This window comes from Schistocerca gregaria, chromosome 7 (genome assembly GCF_023897955.1).
Source record: "Schistocerca gregaria isolate iqSchGreg1 chromosome 7, iqSchGreg1.2, whole genome shotgun sequence".
In the NCBI taxonomy this organism is placed as follows: Eukaryota; Metazoa; Arthropoda; class Insecta; order Orthoptera; family Acrididae; genus Schistocerca; species Schistocerca gregaria.
Genome location: NC_064926.1, coordinates 104,449,669 through 104,469,739, shown reverse-complemented (window position 1 = coordinate 104,469,739; position 20,071 = coordinate 104,449,669). Strand labels below are relative to the sequence as shown.

Below are 20,071 nucleotides of genomic sequence, written 5' to 3'. Positions count from 1 at the left end.
GAGACGGCCTGAACTTTGCTGGTAACACTTTCAGTGCCGTGGCTGAGTTTCTGTGGAGCAATGGCAGCCCATTCTCCCTCAACAGCCGAAACCGGAGAATGAAATAATGCTGGAAGCTGGGGTCTGAAGCGACGTGGTCGATCTAACTCATCCCAGAGCTGTTTCATGGGGTTCAGTCTATTTCAGGAACGCTCTTCTCCACAAACCATTGCCTCTCAGGCACTGCCTTACGACATGCTGCATCGTCACGCTGATACAATCATACTTTCCAAACCCATCACCTACTGTACGCTTACAAAACTCTGTTAAATGTGTTCATACCATTGCTCATTTACCGTTGAGGGGGAACAATGCCCCCCCCCTGCCCTCCACCCCCCCCCCCCCCCCAATGATAAACACCCCATAGCTAACACCAACTACTTCGTACTTCACTGTTGGCACTACACGTGATGGCTGGTAAAATCTCCAGATACTCCAGATATTCCTTTTTCCCGACATACTGTCGGTGAAGCAGCGACCAACGCAGTACTGGAAAAATACATGTTTTAGTCTATCTTAGCAATTTATTTATTTTGCCGACTACCGGTTTCGGTACACAGTACCATCTTTAGGCCATACTATGGTCGAAAAATTCAATTACATACACTGAAGCGTCAAAGAAACTGATGCATGTGCATTCAAATACAGAGATACGTAAACAGGCAGAATACGGCGCTGCTGTCGGCAACGCCTATATAAGACAACAAGTGTGTGGCACGGTCGTTAGATCGGTTACTGTTGCTACAATGGCAGGTTATCAAGATTTTAGTGAGTTTGAACTTCGTGTTATAGTCGGCGCACGAGCGATCGGACACAGCAACTCCGAGGTACCGATGAAGTGGGGATCTTAATGTACGACTGTTTCACGAGTGCAGTATGAATATCAGGAATCCGGTAAAACATCAAACCTCCGACACCGCTGCGTCGGAAAAAGATCCTGCAAGAACGGGACGAACGACGACCCAAGAGAATCGTTCAGCGTGTCAGAAATGCACTGCTTCCGCATATTGCTGCAGATTTCAATCCTGGGACATCAAAAAATGTGAGGGTGCAAACAATTCAACAACAACAAAAAAAAAACATCGATATGGGCTTTCGCACCTGAAGAGCCACCAGTGTACCCTTGATGACTACACGTCACAAAGATTTTCTTCTCGTCTGGGTGCGTGAATACCGAGGTTGGACTGTTGATGACTGGAAACATGTTGCCCGGTCAGACGAGTCTCGTTTCAAATTGTATTGAGCGGATGGACATGTATGGGTATAGAGAAAACCTCATAAATCGATGGACTCTGCAAATCAGCAGCGGCATGTTCAAGCTGGTGGACGCTTTGTAATGATGTGGGGCGTGCGCAGTTGAAGTGATATGGGACCCCCTGATACGTGTAGATACGACAGGTGACACGTACGTAAGCATCCTGTCTGATCACCTGCCTCCAATCATGTCCATTGTGCATTCCGATAGACTTGCGCAATTCGAGCAGGACAATGCGACACCCCAGACGTCCAGATCTGTTACAGATTGGCTGTAGGAACATTCTTCCGAGTTTAAACACGTCCGCTGGCCATCAAACACCCAAGATATGAACATTATTGAGCATGCCGGCGATGGCTTACAACGTGCTGTTCAGAAGAAATGTCCACCCCATCGTACTCTTACGGATTTATGGAGAGCCCTGGAGGATCCATGGAGTCAGTTCCATCCATCACTGCTTCAGACAGTAGCCGAGTCCAGGCCACGTCGTTTTGCGGCGCTTCTGCGTGCTCGCAGGGGCCCCACACGATATTAGGTAGGTGTACCAGTTTCTTTCTTTCTCCCCAGGGACTCACACCTAGTGAGTACGTGGCTGGAGACCACGGGGCCCGAGATGAGTCCTGGCATTGCTTCCACTTACCTATGCCAGGCTCCTCACTTTTATCTTTCCTATCCGGCCACCATCGGCCAACTCTTGTTCTTTTCCGACCCTGACGCTATTAGGTTTTGAGGGCTAGAGGTCTTTCATTTTCCAACTTATACTTCTCTTGCAGCGTCTGACCCGGAGCGTGCGGTTGCGAAAGGCGTATGTATTCCATGTTAGGGGCGGCCTTCAGAACTGCGGAAGACAACGGAATACCACCGCAGATTATCTTCCCTGCAAAATGCAGTCTCCATTTTATGCACAAAAATGGCTTCCTCTCATGTTAAATCAGTATCTGGGGGAGAACGTGAAGGGCGCAAAAAATCAAAACGAGAATTGGTACCTGGAATGTTAGAACTCTGCTACAAGCGAAAAAACTAGAAAACCTCAAAAAAGAGATGGAAAAGGATCATATGGACCTCGTAGGAGTTGCTGAGGTAAGGTGGAATAGATGTGGAGAGTTACAGTCAGATGAATATGTATGGTACTACTCAGGAGGAGAAGTAAAAGGAATGAATGGAGTAGGAATGATTATGAAAAAGGAATTGGTTAAATGTATGGAATATGTGGACTATGCAAATGACCGGGTTTTTGGTGTAAGGCTGAAAGGAGCACAAAAAGATTTACTGACTGTCCAGGTGTATATGCCAACTTCAGAACATGATGACCAAATTGTAGAGGAAACGTACAATTTAATAGAGAGATTAATGGACGAAAATAAAAATAAAAACTGCAAAATAGTAATGGGAGACTGGAACGAAAAGGGAAAGATGGAAACGTAGTAGGCAGTCATAGTCTTGGAAATAGAAATTATAGAGGTGAATGGCTAATTGTGTTCTGCACAGAAAGACAGCTGATAGAGGCAAATACATGGTTCAAGATTCACAAGTGGAGGCTCTATGCTTGGAAATTACCAGGGGATAAACACAGAAACCAAATCGATTTATACTGGTAGAAGAAAGATACAGGAATGGAATCAAGAAGGTGCGCACATTACCATGTGCAGATATTAATAGAGACCACAACTTACTTATGGCAGAAACAGAAATAAGAATGAAAAAACTGAAGAAGGCGACCATGGTGAAGAAGTGGGATCTATAGAAGATAAGATCCAACAAAGAACAAATTACAGAAATGCTGTCACTCGAGTTTCTAAACACATTACGAGACAAAGAACCACGTGCTGATGTCAACGAATACTGGAATACGCTGAAAGAAGGAATCATTAAAGCAGGACAGCAAAATATAGGATATGTAAAAGGGAAAAAGGGCAAAAAAACCATGGGACAAACAAGAAATTATTTCCAAGATGGAGGGGTGAATAAAATTTAAAAACAAGAACACTGAAAATGCAAGAATGATATACCGAAGGTTAAATAATGAACTGCGAAGAGAAACATGGCCCGCTAGGAAAGAATAACTAAAACAGGAATGTGATGGAACTGAAGAATTGGACAGGAAGAAAAGATACGACTTACTGTACAACAGAGTGAAGACTATGACATGGGATCAAAAGAGAGCAGAAAGTGCTAGTATGGAAATTTTGAATAAAGACGAAGAGGTAGTGCACAAAGATCGTGACGATGTCCTCCAGAGATGGGAAGAATATCTAAAAGAGCTATATGACACAGATAGCAAACCAGAAACTCTGGAACTTGAATCACTCAACAGTGTGATGACGAGAAAGGACCAACCATCAGAACTGAAGAGGTAAAGTCTGCCATAGCTCCAATGAAAAATGCCAAAGCAGTAGGGACAGATACGATACCGGGAGAAATATTAAAATGCTTGAGTCAAGATGGAATAAGAGAAATATTGAGGTTATATAATAAAGTATATGACAGTGGTGTATGGCCTGAGGACTTATTGACAACAGTAGTGATTCCATTACCGAAAAAATAAGGAACCAAGAAATGCAGTGAGCACAGGACAATTAGCCTCATTTCATATGCAGCCAAAGTGATGTTAAGAATAACTAATAAGAGACTTGAAAAGTAATGGAGGAGAATCTTGACGAGGAGCAGTTTGATTTTAGACGGAATACGGGCATCAGAGATGCAACAGGGCTCCTACGAATCTTGGGAGAAAGGTTTACTGAAAAAGGAGAGATGTGCTTCATCGATCTAGAAAAGGGATTTGACAATGTGGCTTGGGACAAGCTGCCGGCTATAATGAGGGAAAAGAAAGTGGACTGGAAAATCAGGTGGCTTGTAAACTCATTGTATCTGAATCAAAAAGTGTCAGTTATAGTGAGAGGAGAAAGTACAAACTGGATCGCACTTGGAAGTGGAGTAAGACAATTATGCTGTCTTATCACCTACTCTTTTCAACCTCTACTCGGAAAACATCATTGACCAATGCTCATTAGAGGACAAAGGAGTAGAAATTGGAGGAAGAAGACTAGGGCGTTTGAGGTATTGCTGATGACATGGTCCTTCTAGCAACAGGGGAAAAAGAATTATAGGATTTAGTGGACACCATTTTTTGAAGGCAACGCTACTTTTTTCCTTCCTTTCTTTTCTTTCTTTCTATTTCGTATGTATATTTGTATTTCCAATGACATAGCATAGTGTTTATTTGTCCTGTGTTTGGTAGGGATAATATGTTTTTGAAATTAATTTTTTTTAGTAAATACACTCCTGGAAATGGAAAAAAGAACACATTGACACCGGTGTGTCAGACCCACCATACTTGCTCCGGACACTGCGAGAGGGCTGTACAAGCAATGATCACACGCACGGCACAGCGGACACACCAGGAACCGCGGTGTTGGCCATCGAATGGCGCTAGCTACGCAGCATTTGTGCACCGCCGCCGTCAGTGTCAGCCAGTTTGCCATGGCATACGGAGCTCCATCGCAGTCTTTAACACTGGTAGCATGCCGCGACAGCGTGGACGTGAACCGTATGTGCAGTTGACGGACTTTGAGCGAGGGCGTATAGTGGGCATGTGGGAGGCCGGGTGGACGTACCCCCGAATTGCTCAACACGTGGGGCGTGAGGTCTCCACAGTACATCGATGTTGTCGCCAGTGGTCGGCGGAAGGTGCACGTGCCCGTCGACCTGGGACCGGACCGCAGCGACGCACGGATGCACGCCAAGACCGTAGGATCCTACGCAGTGCCGTAGGGGACCGCACCGCCACTTCCCAGCAAATTAGGGACACTGTTGCTCCTGGGGTATCGGCGAGGACCATTCGCAACCGTCTCCATGAAGCTGGGCTACGGTCCCGCACACCGTTAGGCCGTCTTCCGCTCACGCCCCAACATCGTGCAGCCCGCCTCCAGTGGTGTCGCGGCAGGCGTGAATGGAGGGACGAAAGGAGACGTGTCGTCTTCAGCGATGAGAATCGCTTCTGCCTTGGTGCCAATGGTGGTCGTATGCGTGTTTGGCGCCGTGCAGGTGAGCGCCACAATCAGGACTGCATACGACCGAGGCACACAGGGCCAACACCCGGCATCATGGTGTGGGGAGCGATCTCCTACACTGGCCGTACATCTCTGGTGATCGTCGAGGGGACACTGAATAGTGCACGGTACATCCAAACTGTCATCGAACCCATCGATCTACCATTCCTAGACCGGCAAGGGAACTTGCTGTTCCAACAGGACAATTCACGTCCGCATGTATCCCGTGCCACCCAACGTGCTCTAGAAGGTGTAAGTCAACTACCCTGGCCCTGGCCAGCAAGATCTCCGGATCTGTCCCCCATTGAGCATGTTTGGGACTGGATGAAGCGTCGTCTCACGCGGTCTGCACGTCCAGCACGAACGCTGGTCCAACTGAGGCGCCAGATGGAAATGGCATGGCAAGCCGTTCCACAGGACTACATCCAGCATCTCTACGATCGTCTCCATGGGAGAATAGCAGCCTGCATTGCTGCTAAAGGTGGATATACACTGTACTAGTGCCGACATTGTGCATGCTCTGTTGCCTGTGTCTATGTGCGTGTGGTTCTGTCAGTGTTATCATGTGATGTATCTGACCCCAGGAATGTGTCAATAAAGTTTCCCCTTCCTGGGACAATGAATTCACGGTGTTCTTATTTCAATTTCCAGGAGTGTATATTACCTTGTTTATTGAGTGGATAAAATGTTTTGATTCTTTGCTTATGATTCGCTGAAAATTTTTATTGTGATTAAAATAGTTTGTAAAATTAATAATATATTGAGATACTGTATAAATAGAGTAAAGCGATCTGGGAGTATCGATAGTGACGGTTGTACAGTATGTGTAAAGGGAGTCTGTGTTAGAAGGAGGTGGCGCTCGAACACGTTGTGGTTTGATGCCTGTGTTTGTTTTGTTGCAAATCAGTGCGAACGAAACTCGTTAATGGTGATACATGTTTCTGTTATTCCCGTACCGGATTCTGAAAAAGTTTATTGTTGACAGAGAAGTTGGACTGTGTAAAACCGCCATCTGAACTGCGTCGTGTAACTACGACAATACAGCCATGTACGGACGAGATTGTAGTTATGGGTTTTGAGGTGAGCTGTGTTCACTTTGACTGTATCACGTGCACTTTGCAAGTTTCAGAACTTCGGTGTACACTCCTGGAAATTGAAATAAGAACACCGTGAATTCATTGTCCCAGGAAGGGGAAACTTTATTGACACATTCCTGGGGTCAGATACATCACATGATCACACTGACAGAACCACACGCACATAGACACAGGCAACAGAGCATGCACAATGTCGGCATTAGTACAGTGTATATCCACCTTTAGCAGCAATGCAGGCTGCTATTCTCCCATGGAGACGATCGTAGAGATGCTGGATGTAGTCCTGTGGAACGGCTTGCCATGCCACTTCCACCTGGCGCCTCAGTTGGACCAGCGTTCGTGCTGGACGTGCAGACCGCGTGAGACGACGCTTCATCCAGTCCCAAACATGCTCAATGGGGGACAGATCCGGAGATCTTGCTGGCCAGGGTAGTTGACTTACACCTTCTAGAGCACGTTGGGTGGCACGGGATACATGCGGACGTGCATTGTCCTGTTGGAACAGCATGTTCCCTTGCCGGTCTAGGAATGGTAGAACGATGGGTTCGATGACGGTTTGGATGTACCGTGCACTATTCAGTGTCCCCTCGACGATCACCAGAGGTGTACGGCCAGTGTAGGAGATCGCTCCCCACACCATGATGCCGGGTGTTATCCCTGTGTGCCTCGGTCGTATGCAGTCCTGATTGTGGCGCTCACCTGCTCGGCGCCAAACACGCATACGACCACCATTGGCACCAAGGCAGAAGCGACTCTCATCGCTGAAGAAGACACGTCTCCATTCGTCCCTCCATTCAAGCCTGTCGCGACACCACTGGAGGCGGGCTGCACGCTGTTGGGGCGTGAGCGGAAGACGGCCTAACGGTGTGCGGGACCGTAGCCCAGCTTCATGGAGACGGTTGCGAATGGTCCTCGCCGATACCCCAGGAGCAACAGTGTCCCTAATTTGCTGGGAAGTGGCGGTGCGGTCCCCTACGGCACTGCGTAGGATCCTACGGTCTTGGCGTGCATCCGTGCGTCGCTGCTGTCCGGTCCCAGGTCGACGGGCACGTGCACCTTCCGCCGACCGCTGGCGACAACATCGATGTACTGTGGAGACCTCACGCCCCACGTGTTGAGCAATTCGGCGGTACGTCCACCCGGCCTCCCGCATGCCCACTATACGCCCTCGCTCAAAGTCCGTCAACTGCACATACGGTTCACGTCCACGCTGTCGCGGCATGCTACCAGTGTTAAAGACTGCGATGGAGCTCCGTTTGCCACGGCAAACTGGCTGACACTGACGGCGGCGGTGCACAAATGCTGCGCAGCTAGCGCCATTCGACGGCCAACACCGCGGTTCCTGGTGTGTCCGCTGTGCCGTGCGTGTGATCATTGCTTGTACAGCCCTCTCGCAGTGTCCGGAACAAGTATGGTGGGTCTGACACACCGGTGTCAATGTGTTCTTTTTTCCATTTCCAGGAGTGTATGTTCGCGTTATGGCTGGGAACAGAAGTTCGAGTCCTCCCTCGGGCATGGGTGTGTGTGTTTGTCCTTAGGATAATTTAGGTTAAGTAGTGTGTAAGCTTAGCGACTAATGACCTTAGCAGTTAGGCCCCATAAGATTTGTCACACATTTGAACATTTGAATTTGGGAACAGAGTAACTAATTATTAACTGTGCCACAGCCGTGTTAAAAACTGTGTACTAAGAACGTGCTGATTCTCGCCAAGCGTAGTGATTTTGCGGTCGTGGTTGGTTGGTTGGTGGTTAGTGTTTAACGTCCCGTCGACAACGAGGTCATTAGAGACGGAGCGCAAGCTCGGGTTAGGGAAGGATTGGGAAGGAAATCGGCCGTGCCCTTTCAAGGAACCATTGCGGTCGTGGTTTTCCCGTAACTGATTAACTGTAATTACGCGATTGGAAAACTTTAAAACTGTGTAACGGACAGAGTTACTGCAAATATTGCGTGTGATAGACGTGGGATCATGCGCACACGCCAGTCTGAGGGTTGGCAACAACAGCAACAACAACGTCCAGTCTGCCAATGGCCTATATTACGCCACTCACGTCAACTTCGTTGGATGAAGATCATTTGTTACACGAGAAGAGCACCAGCAGTCTTCATTCAATCGACGGAGCTGATCCAACAGGCCGCCTGCACCGACGAGCTACTGTAACACCATCTTTAACTCCACATTAAAATTGAAACAAATGAGCCCTCGGTCACAATTTTTTAGTCTTATTAACCAGGTCTCTACACTTCTAAGAGTGACTTCATCAGAATTTAGACGTTTAAAGTGGTCTATAACATAATTACAAATTTGTGGGAAGAAAAAATTTTTATTTCAAAAAGTGTAAGTACTGACTAACGATACAAGACAGAAACAGCACTTACATGTCACGTATAAAATAAATAACAGGCTAGAAGGGCTGTAGTCACAAAATATTTAAGAGGAATGTGTGAAGTCGAGCGTCTAAGGGCTGTTCATACCTGTACAGCCACAGGTTGCAACAGACTGCACTTGAGTTCGAATCTATGGAACAGTTCTGAAGCGAATGCCACGAAGTGGTTCCTTCATCTTCGGAATCAAATCAAAGTCACAAGGACTTAAGTGCGGGAGTATGGTGGATGGTCGCATCGACTGAACAGAGCAGCCACAGCTTGCGCTGTATGTGCCCGCGCATTGTCGTGCAAAATGATGGGTGGGTTGCGTTCCTTCACGGCAGACCGTCACTGTTCGTTTTTGGAGCATCGCCTGCGACCAGCTTTGCGAAAGAAGCGGCGACACGTTCCGCGCAACCCACCCATCATTTTGCACGACAATGCGCGGGCACATACAGCGCAAGCTGTGTCTGCTCTGTTCGGTCGATGCGACCATCCACCATACTCCCGCACTTAAGTCCTTGTGACTTTGATTTGATTCCGAAGATGAAGGAACCACTTTGTGGCATTCGCTTCAGAACTGTTTCAGAGATTCGACAGGCAGTAGGCCACTCCATTCGCACCATCAACAGAACAGGCACTGCTAACGGTATACTACGCCATCCACATCGCTGGCAACGGTTTCTACACAACGCTAGTGGCTACTTTGAAGGACAGTTATAGATGCAAATATGTAACTCTTGCTGGCGGGGGTGGCCGAGCGGTTCTAGGCGCTTCAGTCACGAACCGCGTGACCGCTACGGTCGCAGGTTCTAATCCTGCCTCGGGCATGGATGTGTGTGATGTCCTTTCGGTTGGTTAGGTTGTAACTCTTTTGTATCGGTTGTGAATAAATAGTTGCCACTATTTACGCCCCAACTCTTGTAAATTGCCACCATAGACTAAAAGATATACTTCTCCAGGTGTTCGCGAAACTCGTAACCTTTCATCAGACTGCCACAGGGTCTAGCGCGATTTCTCACTCCACATCACTCGATTCCAGTCACCCACTGACCGGAGGCGTCGCTCCTTACTCCATCTGAAGCTTCACTTGTGCTGACTGCAACTCTGGTGGCAGTTTGGAACTGACGAATGATTCCTTCCGCTGACTGCGTGTGATTTTTTTACAACCACCCTTCGCGTCGCTCGACGGACCCTGTCTGTATCAGATCTGTCCGGTCTTGGTTTGTCTGTGGCTGTTCTGTCGCATTTTCGCTTCGGAACCACATAATCTGCAGTCCATTTGAGTAAGAGTTGTAACGTCTCTGAGGGATTTGTTACTGAAGTGTGGTCCAGTGACTAGTCCATGTTCGGAGTGACTGAGATTTCCTGATCGACTCACTGTGCTGTCAAGGCCTTTACTGACAATACAATACTGCGCGCCTCCTTTTAAGATGGCGGTCCGCCTCTCGTAACATCTAATCACCAATTCCGCATTACATAGGAGTGTTGTAATTACTGACTGCGCACGGGAAATTCACACGTGTCATCGTCCTTAGCTGCAATTCTGTTCTCGTAGCAGACACTGTCACGGCTACACAGCGCGCAGTTAGCGTAATTCGTGCCTATTTCCATATTTATGGAAACATAATAGATCGCTGCCCGCATCTCGTGGTCGTGCGGTAGCATTCTCCCTTCCCACGCCCGGGTTCCCGGGTTCGATTCCCGGCGGGGTCAGGGATTTTCTCTGCCTCGTGATGGCTGGGTGTTGTGTGATGTCCTTAGGTTAGTTAGGTTTAAGTAGTTCTAAGTTCTAGGGGACTGATGACCATAGATGTTAAGTCCCATAGTGCTCAGAGCCATTTGAACCATTTGAATAGATCGCCGGAACGATAATACGTCGAAAGTTGATGCCGATTATCGTTCTAATTCTTAACAGACCAGGGTATTCATTCTTATATACACCTTTCTACATGTGCAGTATGAACAAAGCCTACAATATTTTTTTTAAAAAAGTGAAGTCGTATTTTGTATTAGTATTCCTTATATCTATAACACATTACGTCGTCTACAAAAGAATCTTAACAGAAAGAAACGCACATTAAAGAGGTAAGTACGAAGAAATACACGAACAATACAGAATTCTTTGCTTTATGTTTCTTAAGAACGATAATGGAACTTAAAAGGCACTGATGGTTTGTCGTCTTAGCGTAATTATGTAATATACATAACTAGCATGTAGCGTCATTCAGATTGCTTGTATTTACAGTGTTTAGAAAGAGATTTATGTTATGTAAATTATTTACCACTCATATTTGCACTGAATGAATGAATTGAGAACGTAGACTTGCGTCGTACGACATCTTAAAATCGGCTTGCTCCCGCGTTCCGTTTGTCACGGCAAACGAAAGCTCGAAGTTGGGAGGTGTAAGGGACGGACCCGGACATGGAATATACACTACTGAACCGCTGTCCCAGTTCATGGTTCATGATTTACACACCCAGTAGCAGGTTACCTGTCCAGCGGCTAGGGACAGCTGAAATTTTGTTCTCAGTATTTCATATATTTATTGACTGAATTTAAAATGCTGTCGTGATATACTCAGGAAGATGTATAATTTTACGTTAAACGTTTAGCGCAATAAGACAGTTATTACAGAGAGAAACTGTTTATATGCTGTGAGGTTTTGTAACTTAGGGCGCATCGATAGCTGAGAGTGAATTCAACCAGATCGTTTAGCGATTTGCAACAAACGCTCTAACACATTATTCGAAGCCTGCACGAAACTTTTCCTCGCAAACATCTCCCACAAAATGACGGAAGAAATTTTTCCACCATACTTCCACTGTTCATGCCTTAAATCTGCAGCATCAGTCATAATATTTTTGTTTGTTACTTCTTCACTACCAACTCCATTCGCAACACAGTTTGCAGACACTATCAACATATTGCACTGAACGTGCCTGAAAAATTATATCACAGTACGACAGATAGTTCCGAGGATGCGACTTTTCATTCATTGGAGTCGGATTATTTAAGGCATCGGGGGTGGAGTATTGCCGATGGAACTAGTAATCGGCACGCCAAGAGAAGCGGTACGCAGTCAAAGGCCTTAGGTGTGAGTAGATTTGAAACACTGTTCAGAAAACAGCGCCGAGAAACAATAATATCACCATGGAACCCACGCAGCTGAGCGTCTTCCAAGCGTAAGGTAGCAGCGCGGGTTGATCTGCCGCTTTCATTCATCTGCTGGCTGCGACTGCCTGGCACACTGGTGTGCCGTGTATAGCCGTGGACGTGGAGATTGCTTCTGGCCAACGGAACCATCCGGCCCGAATTCTGTTCATACGTCTGCCCCCGCCGCTTACGGATGACCGATTTATTTCTTGTGGGAGTTGAATTATGTATCCCACGGCAGAGTGGTTTTGAGGACGCTTATTAACGAGCAAGAATAAAGTTCTGTTTGCCTTACTGTATGAGCAGGTCGCGTGTGGATGTTGATACTAACTAGCATTCACAAACTAGCTTCGGGCCCTGTCATTGTTTATAGTAACACCTACATTCATGCGTTGTGCGTCACCGGTGTCTACTACTGCCCTTAGTGATCCAAACATACAAAAAGGAAGGGGAATGAACCATTACTCATATCTGTTTTTGTATACTAGCATATACTAACGTGTGGATTGTTACTCCTCTGTGGAATGCTGTTCCTAATTGTTTGGAGTATGTTAATTTAATGTGCCTGGAAGGAATTTGTTCCTTACGTGCTGTGTTGGTTCAGTTTAAAGTCAAAGTATGCCTCTTGTAGCTTGCAGATAAGTATCATGTCTTGTCTGTTGTTGTACGGGGTGTCCCATTTCTATTGACCGCCCTAAATAACTGTTTGTCCAGAAGCAAATTACAAAATGTTTCCACTGGACTCGCATTCGGGAGGACGACGGTTCAATCCCGCGTCCGGCCATCCTGATTTAGGTTTTCCGTGATTTCCCTAAATCGCTCCAGGCAAATGCCGGGATGGTTCCTTTGAAAGGGCACGGCCGACTTCCTTCCCCATCCTTCCCTAATCCGATGAGACCGATGACCTCGCTGTCTGGTCTCCTTCCCCAAAACAACCCCAACCCAACAAAATGCTTCAATCAGTCAGCATGATTGCCTCCGTTGTAGCTTTGTTTTTTACAAAGATATGAACAACGCTATGACTTTTTTAAACGGGACCCTGACTTTTCTTCAATTCGGTATTTCATTTCCTCTCCTGAGGACCTATTCAAAAATGTATCACAGTGTACCATGCACTGAACCACAACGTTATTAATTACCTAAAACAACATTGACTTTGAGCCCGGGATCACAAACTCGTCCACTTGCTGGAGTTGTCAGAAAACAAATGAAAACCAAGTAAAAACATAACACAAAACTGACTTTGAGCCTACTGTACCACTGTCCAGGAGTAGAATATTCAAAGGTGCTCAAAGTGGTGACCCTGTACACGGATACACTGGTGCACTCGTTGAATGAAATAATTATTTACTGCTTCCAGTGTTGCCTGCTGAAGAGAGTTACAAGCAAATACGATATTTTCCTGCATGTCCTCTGGAGTTGGAATATCGCGATAGACAACGTCTTTAATGCAAAGAGAAAAGTCCGGTGGATTTAAATCAGGTGACCTAGCAAGGCAAGTAACTGTTTCTCCTCGACCAATCTGTCAGGATACCTTCGGTTCAGAACACGACGTGCACGCAAGGCATTATGTGCTGGACATCCATCGTGTTGATATCACATAAGCATTCTGGTTCTTAGCGGCACTTCGTCCAGAAGAGAAGGAAGAATTCGTCTGAAGAAGTTGGCATACGCTGATCCGTTTACACTACCATTGATGAAATAATGGCCAATAATTGTAGTACCACGCATCCCACACCAGACGTTAACTCTCCACTGACGCTGATGTGCCACCTGTCTAAGCCATCGTGGGTTGTCGCTGGACCAATAACGGATGTTCCTTGTATTTACCTCTCCTTTGTTCGAGAAGGAACATTCATCTGTAGACAGAACATTGGAGTAGCAGTTCAGGTTGGCGAAGATTTGCTGCTGTGCCCACTGACAGAACTGTACACGATTCTGCAAATCATTCCCATGCAAATTCTTGATATCGGTGTACACGGTAAGGATGGAACCGGTGACGTGTAAGAATACGATGTACACTGGTTTTGAGAATGCCAATCTAGTGTTCAGGCTGTCGAGTGCTCACATGTGGATTCATAGCAACGGAAGCGAGAACAATAACTTCGGCAGCTTCGTCTGTGCGAGTGGTACGACTATTGCGTCGACTTGAGTTGAAACTTCCCGTTTCCTGAAGCCTCGCATCCGTCGGGAAGGTGGTTCTTGTCAGGATATCGCTCTCCGTACAGTTCCGCTGCCTGCGTAACATTTCCCTACCTACAACAACAATAATAAAAGAAACGGTATGTCGATGCAGTTTGTAGGAAGAACAGCCTTTACTGTATGCCTACTCTACACAACAGTACTTAAAGGGACTAAACTACTATACTAAATGTAACTGTACATAGGAAAACAGTATTGCAGTTACTGTTCTGCTGCCCTACATTCCCCATAGATGAGTAGCATTTCTACCTTCTCTTCGTTGGTGTACTTCCTACTCACACAACTCTTCAACTGACTATGGTTGACGGAATGGCGGGTGTGCATTCTACTTATGTTTACATTTGTCCTCTGTCAACGTCAGCACGTGGATGTGTTCCATTACCCCGAGAACCTGCACTAAGCGCTGGGAGCGTCAGCGTCAGTGTTGTGTTATGTAATTAATCATGTTGTGTTTCAGTGAGTGCTGCACTGTGATACATTTTTGAATAGGAGAGGAAATGAATTGCCGAATAAAAGATACAGCGTGCCTTTTAAAAAAGTCATACCGATGTTCATATCTTTGTAAAAAGATTGATGTGCCCCTGACGGTTAAGGAACATTTGCTTGAACCCTTTTGTAATTTGCATCTGGACAAACAGTTATTTAGGGTGTTCAAGATAAATGGGACACCCAGTATATCACTGTACTGGACACAAAGAAGTATAGTGGTTAATAATTTCTTTATATGTTATATATATTCTGTGGCGTGTGGCCTGATATTCTTACTTTTATATTTTTTGGGGGTAATTATTGATAAAACGGACGATGGAGCTCCAATCAATATTTTGCGGGTACTGAAGTAAATGTTCCTGAGATTATTAAGGAAATCTCTCGTCCTGATTTCATATACGAAAAGAGTCATATGTTGTCTTTGATGGCTTGTGTAATAAAATTGATTTCGACTTACGTGACTGAATTCAATCGCATGCTACATTCGCACTCCTGTCCGATGTTTCTATTAACGCGCTTCACTGGTTACAGCCACTGACGCGTTCAAAGAAGTCATCTAGGGACTTTTATGTATGTTTGCGTGCTGCATCAGTGTCATGTAACACAGCTCGGTGAAACTTGGACCATACATAGAAAGAACTGCTACAGTGTAGAAAAGAAGTTAATCGAAAGAAATACCCAAAGAGACGAGCAAGAATGACCCTTTTATTCAAAGACAGTAACTGCACTCAACTCACAGCTGGTTGTAATGGTCTCCTAGACATAACAGAAGGCGGGATCGGGATGTGGTTCATAATAGGGTGTGTGATCAGCACGGACGACAATCTACGCTCTGCGGTGTGGCCCCATCCTGGCCACAACGTTGGTAAGGAGTTCTTGCGGCAGTCCACCACCATCACTGCAGACAGCTATTGCCTGGTCGTTGACGCACGTGCATGCGATGTAGTACGTCTACCCAACGCACCTCACACGTGCTCCATGGCATTTACCTCGAGGAAACGGGCAGGCCAGTCCATTTGCCGAAAATCCTCGCTTTCCGACAGTTCCTCCACCAGCGCTGTTCGATGAAGTCGGGAATTTCGCCCATAAAACAGAGCCGAATGCACGTGTGAAAAGACGCACGTGGAAAAAGAGTACTGCGTCACAGCAACGTTGACCGATGAGTGCACTGTGCTGTAAGATTTGGAGGTCAATACACCCGTGCAACTTCATGTCTACCCACACTATTACACCTGGACCACCGAAACGACGATGTTCGACAATGCTGGACGTACCATCATATGGCGAGAGATGGGAACACGTGACGAAGCCGGGAACATTGTCGAACACGATCGTTTGGTGGTCCAGATGTTACGGCGCTCTGACGCATATTGTTGACTGGGCTTACTGACCCCCAAATTCTTGAACACGAACACTCACCTATCGACGTCATTGTCACGCTGTACTCCTTCGCAGTGACCGTGTTTTCAGGGATGCATGCGACCCTGCAATGCGCGACCGAGTCGGAGAGCGCAGGCGGAGGAGTTCTTGCACCGAGAGGATTTTCGGCGAATGGATAGGAGTGCCCATTATCAGACTTAAACTCAATCGAACACGTGTCGGATGCGTTGAGCGGACGTACTACACTACTGGCCATTAAAATTGCTACACCAAGAAGAAATGCAGATGATAAACGGGTATGCATTGGACAGATATATTATTCTAGAACTGACATGTGATGACATTTTCACGCAATTTGGGGGCATAGATCCTGAGAAATCAGTACCCAGAAGAACCACCTCTGCCCGTAATAACGGCCTTGATACCCCTGGGCATTGAGTCAAACAGAGTTTGGATGGCGTGTACAGGTACAGCTGCGCATGCAGCTTCAACACGATACCACAGTTCATGAAGAGTAGGGACTGGCGTACTGTGACGAGCCAGTTGCTCGGTCACCATTGACCAGACGTTTCCAATTGGTGAGAGATCTGGAGAATGTGCTGGCCAGGACACCAGTCGAACATTTTCTGTATCCAGAAAGGCCCGTACAGGACGTGCAATGTGCGGACGTGTATTATCCTGCTGAAATGTAGGATTTTGCAGGGATCGAATGAAGGGTAGAGTCATGGGTTGTAACAGATCTGAAATGTAACCAATGGCACCCTATAATATCATGCCGGGTGATACGGCAGTATGGCTGTGAGGATTAGACGCTTTCAATGTGCGTTCACCGCTATATCGCCCCACACGGATGCGACCATCATGATGCTGTAAACAGAACCTGGATTCATCCGAAAAAATGACGTTTTGCCATTCGTGCACCCAGGTTCGTCGTTGAGTACACCATCGCAGACTGTCCTGTCCGTGATGCAGCGTCAAGGGTAACCGCAGCCACGGTCTCCGAGCTGATACTCCATGCTGCTGCAAACGTCGTCGAACTGATGAGCAGATGGTTGTTGTCTTGCAAACGTCCCCATCTTTGACTCACGGATCGAGACGTGGCTGCACGATCCGTTACAGCCATGCGGATAAGATGCCTGTCATGTCGACTGCTAGTGATACGAGCCCGTTGGGATCCAGCACGGCGTTCCGTATTACCCTTCTGAACCCACCGATTCCATATTCTGGTAACAGTCATTGGATCTCGACCAACGCGAGCAGCAATGTCGCGATACGATAAACCGCAATCGCGATAGGCTGCAATCCGACCTTTATCAAAGTCGGAAACGTGATGGTACCCATTTCTCCTCCTTACACGAGGCATCACAACAACGTTTCACGAGGCAACGCCGGTCAACTGCTGTTTGTGTATGAGAAATCGGTTGGAAACTTTCCTCATGTCAGCGCGTTGCAGGTGTCGCCAGCGGCGCCAACCTTGTGTGGATGCTCTGAAAAGCTAATCATTTGCATATCACAGCATCTTCTTCCTGTCGGTTGAATTTCGCGTCTGTAGCACGTCATCTTCGTGGTGTAGCAATTTTAATGGCCAGTAGTGTACATCGCGTCCACATGCACCAACGACCATGCAATAGCTGGTGGAGGAATGGAGGGCCCTACCACAAGAACTGCTTACGAATCTTTGTCAGCAGCAGGGGAGCAAGTTTCAGAGCTTACATTGTCGTCTGTGGTGATCACGAACCCTAATAAGCACCGTGTCCAACCTTTTGTAATTCCAGTAGAGGATCGTAAAAGGCGTTGACTTGAGTGTAATTGTTGTCTTAGAACAAAAGGGTCATTTCTGTTCGTTGCATTGCGTATTTGTTTCAGTTGCCTTCAGAGTTATACTGTAGCGGCTCTTTATATGTATGGTCCAAGTTTCATTGTTATTTGACAGAAACACATCAAAAATGATTAAAATGGCTCTGAGCAGTATGGAACTTAACATCTGAGGTCATCAGTCCCCTAAAACTTAGAAATACTTAAGCCTAACTAACCTAAGGACATCACACACATCCACTCCCGAGGCAGGATTCGAACCTGCGACCGTAGCGGTCGAGCGGTTGCAGACTGAAGCGTCTAGAACCGCTCGGCCACAGTGGCCGGCCAGAAACACATCATTCAAGAGTTGGTTTAGTTGTGAAGTGTTGCACACAAGTGTGTTTCGAACTGTTACGAGTCCCCGACAGTAGGGGCGACTGGGGTACCGCATAAGGCTTTCGCAGAACGCGCCACATCACACGTACAAATCGGGACATCTCGAGACACCTGGCAGGCACTCACCACAGGGCGTCGACCGGCGCGAACGCCTGCTGCCAGAGGCCCCGGCCGTGCGCGCAGACCGCCGCCGCCTGCAGCAGCGCCACAGCCGCCACCACAGATGCTGGTCCTCGCGTCGCCGCCATCGCAGTGGCGCGCCCCACGCCGCCAGCGCCCGCAGGCCAGAGGATTATCCACCGGCGCGCAGCAGCTGCGCGTCTGCGGCCGCAGACTGCCGCGAGTAATCCGCGGATATCTTCGACTCGTTGACACACTCAGCCAGGGTCGCCTGTTTTGTCCACGTGCGACGGAACTCCAAAGCATAGTTTACGAGGCTTGTTCAATGAACAATGCCAGACATTTTTTCTGAAAGCAGGTTAGTTTTATTCAGGATTCTTATACATCATATTATTCCCTGTTCTTTTGGCTATGGTATCCTGTTTTTCAACATGATCTCCACTCACTGCGACGACCTTATACCACCCACTGGGAGGGTCTTGTATGCTGACGCAGTACCATTCTGCTGGTCGACTTCGGAGCCAACGCCTTCCTGCATAATCTACATACTGCTTCTAGTGGAGTGTGTCCTCCATTGGGCGAAACAGATAAAAGCTGGAAGCTGTGAGATCTGGCCTGTGGGACGGATGAGGAAGAACAACGCAGCGAAGTTTTTTGAGCTCCTCTCGTATGCGAAGGCTTCCGTGAGGTGTTGTTTTGTCACGAAGGAGAAGTTTGCATTTTTGTGACTACGAACACGCTGAAGTATTTCTTCAGTTTCCTGAGGGTAGAACACCCCTTTGAGTATACCAGCTGGTGGACTTGTGTGTTACCGCTACCAACGGAGACATCCAATTGAGCAGCGAGGTTTTTGATTCTAATCCGTCGGTCGTCTCGAACGAGAGTGTTCGCATATTCCGACATTAGAGGAATCACATCTGTGTGCAAGTGGCTAGCACGCGGGAGTTGGACAGATCAGCGGGACGTTTTTGCGACGATAGACGCCTCGCCGAAAGGCTCACCGTGCTTTTGTTGATTGCCACATATCTGTAGACATTCTGCAAGGGCCTATGAATATCTGAATGCTCTGGTTTTCCACCAAGAGAAACTCGATGACAGCTCTCTGCTTGGAACGCAACACCGTTACACGTGCCATTTTGAAGGCTACGCATAGCGCCGCCACCGGTAATTCATGAAACTATAGGCGCTGAATCGGGAATGTTCCATGATATTCCACAAAAAATTCCGCAGTTTTTCTACCGAAATAGGAGGAGCAAAAAATGTGCTCAATTCCTTTTTGGACGCCCGTCGCACACATTATTACGGCAGGCCAAGTAACTTTTACTGAATGCTGCATAACGCTTCAAATGGACATAACACGCACCACTATTTTTTTGACATACCCCATCATTCGAGAAAGTTTCGAGAGCGGATAATAAAAAATAGAGGAGTTAAGATGGTGGTTTTACTGCTTCAGGTGTTCAACGTAGTCTCCTCCCACTTGAGTATAGAGCACAGAATGTCCATACAGCCACGTGATGCTGTCAGGATGTCCTCATTTGGGATGTTGCTCAAATCGCACGTCGCACTGTCGGCTACGTCCTCAAAATGTGGTGATCTGATGATTTCTTACGTAAAAGAGTTGTGTCATTTTGCATGTCAGCTTATTGCCGAGCCAAGTTTCTCAAAATATTCTGGAGAGTGTCTTAAACACATGATTTCAATCACGACCACTATGTTTCACTG

At 47.0% G+C, this 20,071-nt stretch overlaps 1 protein-coding gene across 1 annotated transcript in view; it reads right to left on the bottom strand.

Annotated features, from left to right (window-relative positions):
• Positions 1 to 18,479, bottom strand: part of LOC126281526 (uncharacterized) — a 188,277-nt gene extending 169,798 nt beyond the window's left edge. Inside the window, exon 1 of the mRNA XM_049980567.1 lies at positions 18,353 to 18,479. Within this exon, the coding sequence (XP_049836524.1) occupies positions 18,353 to 18,474 (122 nt within the window). The 5' untranslated portion in view covers positions 18,475 to 18,479. The remainder of the gene's footprint in view (positions 1 to 18,352) is intronic.
• Positions 18,480 to 20,071: the final 1,592 nt, after the last annotated feature.